The sequence below is a fragment of the Alligator sinensis genome, unplaced genomic scaffold (genome assembly GCF_000455745.1).
Source record: "Alligator sinensis unplaced genomic scaffold, ASM45574v1 scaffold115_1, whole genome shotgun sequence".
In the NCBI taxonomy this organism is placed as follows: domain Eukaryota; kingdom Metazoa; phylum Chordata; order Crocodylia; family Alligatoridae; genus Alligator; species Alligator sinensis.
This window is the reverse complement of record NW_005841895.1, coordinates 298,865-303,763: the sequence shown is the minus strand read 5'-3', so window position 1 is coordinate 303,763 and position 4,899 is coordinate 298,865. Positions and strand designations below refer to the sequence as shown.

General features: G+C 45.5%; 1 protein-coding gene across 2 annotated transcripts in view; it reads left to right on the top strand.

The window, feature by feature from the left end:
• The first annotated feature begins 1,198 nt into the window (after nucleotides 1-1,198).
• The window catches only part of PTGIS (prostaglandin I2 synthase), a 53,670-nt gene continuing 49,969 nt past the window's right edge, over nucleotides 1,199-4,899 (top strand). Inside the window, exon 1 of one of the 2 annotated variants that reach the window (XM_025197350.1) lies at nucleotides 1,199-1,230. In XM_025197350.1, coding sequence (XP_025053135.1) covers nucleotides 1,214-1,230 — 17 coding nt within the window. In that variant the 5' untranslated portion in view covers nucleotides 1,199-1,213. Of the gene's footprint in view, nucleotides 1,231-2,415; nucleotides 2,497-4,899 lie in introns of those variants that run through there. The other variant, XM_025197349.1, reaches the window with a different exon arrangement.

Here is a 4,899-nt window from a genome sequence, read left to right as displayed (position 1 = left end):
TCCAGAAAGGCCACCCAAAAGGAAATAAATTAGGCAACATCCTGTATTTAATCTGTGATAAAACCAGGTGAAAAAAAAAAAAAGCTCTAGCTACACCTTCCAGAAAGGCCACCCAAAAGGAAATAAATTAGGCAACATCCTGTATTTAATCTGTGATAAAACCAGGTGAAAAAAAAAAAAGCTCTAGCTACATCCTCAGACCACCCTGGCCCCTGATCATTAGGGGTAAGGTTTTGCTACCCATACACACTCTGAGTTATACATTATCCCATGACAACTCCATCAGATCAGAGGGTTGGCTTGTGCAGTCAGAAACTACTCATCACCATGGCATTTCTGTGATGCATGGGGCTTATATGGTCCTATTATCACAGTATCAAAGAACCTCACAATCTATTTATGCGCCTGAGACCTCCAGGGGAGCAGGGCAGGGCTATTGCCCCCATTTTCCAGCTGGGGAGCTGAGACACAGGAAGCTCTTAGGTTTCAGAGGAATGGGAGCTAGATTTCCTGAGCTGTGGGATTAAAAAAAAAAAAAGCAACACCTAGCAACAGGCTATAGAAACCATTTTTGTTTTAAATGTGCTCAAGAGGCATTGTTTGGAAAGCCTTTGGAGAGTGACACAAACCAGGAATGAGGTTTTGTTTTCTCTAAAGGAAAAGCAGAGGCCAAAATAAACCTTCTGAAGTGGATGAAGGCTGCAGTCTTTGCAAGACCGCCTGGAACCAAGCCCCGTCACCATCACTAGCCCCCCAGTGAGGTGATGAACTCAGCCTTCAGATAAGGCTTGACGTCAGAAAGAATAATTTTCCATTGTAGCTCCGTCGTTTCAGCTCCATTCCTCTGGGAAGGAGCAGACCCCAAGTATCTGGGGAGTTCTGCGTTATTTCAGAGAGTGTATTTTGGCAGCGCCTCTTCCTTTTTCTATCATATCAGTGCTTTCCTTGATAAACATATTTCTTATGACCATGAGTAAGTGGACAGTTTGCCAAAGCTGTACTGAAAGGGAGCCACGCTATGGGTCTATTATTTGGAGATAACTGGAAGATCCCTCCAGGCACTGCCAAGAGCCCCAGAGATGGCATCACCCACCCAGCTCCAAGTGACTATTTTCATGGAGCTCCTCATAACGTGAGAGTCGCATGTACTCCCTTCAAACCAGGTCCTGTGAAGCAGACATGTAGCAGAACTCCAGCAGTGACGCTAGTTTTAATGTTGTGGGATATCAGGTAGGTTATCATATGGTTGCTGTTAGGAGCCAGATCTTGAGAGGTGTTTGGCTCTGTTATTCCCACTGACTTCAGAAGGAGCGTAACTGGAGTGAAAGGATTTCTGAACGGCTTGGGCACCAACTTACAGCTCAGAAAAATCTAGCTCCCATTTCTGCTGTGCCACAGACTTCCTCTGAAACCTAAAAGCTCCCTGAGTCTCAGCTCTCCATCTGAAAAATGGGGGTAATAGCCCTGTCCTGCTTTACTGGAGGCCTCAGGCGCATAAATAGATTGTGAGGTTCTTTGATACTGTGATAATAGGATCATATATGCCTTGTGCATCTCAGAAATGCCATGGTGATGGTAGTTTCTGACCGCACAAGCCAACCCTCTGATTTGATGGAGCGGTCATGGGATAACTCAGAGTGCATAAGGGGTAGCAAATCCTTACCCCTAATAATCAGGGGCTGGGCTGGTTGAGGATGTAGCTAGAGGTTTGGTTTTTTTTCCACCTGGTTTTATCACTGATTAAATGCAATACAATTTATACAATTCCACCATTTGTATAGAACTAGAATTTGCTGCAGTGCAGGTGCTGGAGACTGGGCTTTCTGTAATGCCTTTCTTTGCCTTGCTCAATCAAATCTGACTGAAACCAATACAGTCCTACAAAACCTTTCCATTGCAGCGAAACAGCAGTTGCTTTCTGTTGTTGTTTTTTTGTTGGGACACTGTTCCATGGAAACACTTTTTGATCAGCTTGTTACCTTGTTCCCTGGAGTAGGGGCCTGGTTTTGGGTAAGCATTTGTCCCTGGGCAAACTGGCATCAGACAAGCTGATGTGCTAGCAACAGAATCTTCCCAGCCTCTGGTTACTAAGAGGTGGCTGGTTTGGATCTGGCGAGTCACTCCTTAGTAGTGAAGGAGCTTTGTTTTTTGTTTTTTCTGTCCCTTGTAGAGACAACAAGGTGATTTTTCCAATCAAAATGTTCCTCTTCCTTTCAGGAATCATACAGGGTCTCTTCCTGCCAGGGCAGAAGTGCCTGCTATGGAGTTTAAGAGCCATGGCATGATTTCTAGCAGCGGGGTGGGGGAGAGTGTTACAACTTGTGTAATTTATTTTCTTTGCCTGCTAGTTCTGTTTCTGGGCAGTGCTTTCACTTGGCTTCTCTGAAAAAAGCTAGTGGATACTAGTTCTCAATCCTTTTTTAGTAGACATCTGACTGGTTGCTTGTAGTGTGGCTGCATGCACAGCTCTAGTTACTGTGCAAGCCAATTAAGTGGGTAGGTATACTCTTCATACTTATATATGCTAAAAAGTACACTCTCAGAGCATTCTCTGATTCTATTTTCTCACTTGTAAACAGGGTAATGTAATACATAGCTATTTCCAGGGCTTCTATGATGCTTTGATGAAGCAATATAAAGGGCTTTAAGATCACTAGGTTGAAGGTACTTTGGAAGAACAAAGCCTTACCTTCCTTATACAGTGAAATACAGTGCTTTCTAGAGAATGAAAGAGAATCTACACTCTTCAAGTTGCTATTTAGCTCTGATGAGCCCCTGCCATATAGTGCTCCATATGGAAGCATTATCCTTATGTATTGCCTGGAAGCCATGTAACATTACTGGTTGGTGGTTGTTTTTCCCCCCTCGTCTTTCCCCTTGAGACTTCTGCTTTTTGGCATCCTGTTTATTTGTAGTTGCTTCACTTTATGCTTGCCAGGACTGTACCTATTTTCCCTGGTTTATCTGTGATTCATGGAACATTGCTGCTCCACCCTGTAAAGATAATGAGATCTCTGTTCTTACTCAGAGGACATTTGCTGAGTTTAAAGAAATGTGGCTGAATACACTTCTGCCAATAGGTATTAGAAAGGGAGTGAGCAAGGGCTGATTGGCTAGTGCATATCCTATGGCTTAGAGAAGATAAAACATAAGGTGTAACTAGACAAAGTGGTGACCTAGGGAATAATTATAACAGCAGAGGGACATTCCCCTGAAAATCCAGAGCATTTAATGAGCCCCGTGAGCTTATGCAGCTAACTGATTAATTCAACAATCCCATTTACCAAGGATTCTTTCTGCTTTGACTAGATGAATGCATGTGATGAATGCATTCCCTCTCTCCTGCCTGCTGCTGCCAGGTGCTGTCCTGGGAGTGAGACAAGCTCCTGCCCACTCCAGCTAAGTGGCTTGGGGGCTGCATTCATTGGGCACTGGGGCAGCAGTGGTAGTGACCAGGGGCCATGTTCTTGGGCTGGCAGGGAATACCCAGGGGGAGCAGGCAAAAAGAGGGAAGGCACCTGCCTACTGCCACCACTGTTGCAATTTGGGGCTGAGTACAGCCCCATGCAACCCAGCTGGAGCAGGTGGGAGCTCCTCCTCACCCCCCTCAGCCCAGCAGCAGGCAGGGGAGAGGATGGGGGTGGGGGAGAGGAAGGGACACACCTTTGAGCACAGAGGGGAAGAGAGGAAATGCATATTGAGACTTAAATCCCTGGCTGCTGCACCTCCAGCATGGTCGGAAAGTGGGGTGCAGCCTTGCCACTGCACCCCCTTTGGATCTGCCCCATGTCCTCACTCCTTTTATCTCTGGTTCTGTGACATGCTTCGTTCTGTGACTCTGACAAGTCTCCTAGGGTCAAAGTCTTAACAAAACAAGTGTCTCTTTGAGGGCACAAGTGGGGCACTCTGAGTCAGACCTGCCCTATAACTGCTCTCTTCTTTCGTTTGCCATCTGTCAATGGGAGATGTCAACACCGAGCTGTCTAAAAGCAGTCTTGTGAAACAATTAGTAGCAAAACTCTTTGTTTTTCTGTGGCTCCTTTCTTTGGAGAATGTCCTCCTTTGATCTTGTGAGAGGAAGGGAATCACAGGTCGCCCTTTAGGTCTTTTGCAGACTTTTCTATTAATTAAAATGTGTTATTTTTTCTCTTAGTATAGCAAAGGAGAAAGTAGTAGAATTGCAGGGGGAGTAAAAGGGTGGGCATAAATCAGTTGGAAGCAACAGGCTTGCTTCTTCACTCCTGAAAGGAAGCCTGGCTAGAGGTAAGACTTCAAAATTAACACAAAACCTGCCCAAGGAAAGCACAATGATAAAAGTGCCCCATTCTGCCTGCATGGAAAAGATACTATTTTTAAAATATCTCACTTCCCATTATTCAGTGAGTACAGGAAGGGAAGGGAGACCATTCAGGAGAATCAATTATAGTAACATTTAGCAAACCCTCATAGTTTCCAGCCCCAGTGCAGATCATAGACTGCAAGGCATGGTTTCACTTTCTGCTGCTCATTCACAGGCCCAGTGCAGCCATATTTGAGTTATAAAATTGCACATAGAAGCTTAAATCCACACAGTAGGTACATACTGGCTGCATCTACACGAGACACTGCACAGTCATTTAGTATTTGTATACACAAGTACTAAATAACTGCTCAGTAACTGGAGTTACTGCTCAGTAGCATTGCTGACCAGCTTTTAGGTGATACTGACTGCGCAGTGGCTTGTTACTACTGTGCAGTAGATTCGGGTGGGCAGGGCAGCCATGGGGTGGGGGGCTAGAGGAGCAGGGAGGGTGGAAGGGCTCATGGTACAGCCTCCCATGCAGTGTGGGGCAGTGGGGGGCAGCGGGGATCAACCCTCTGCCAGGCAGCAGCTGGTGAGTCAGGGTTTTTTTTTAATGG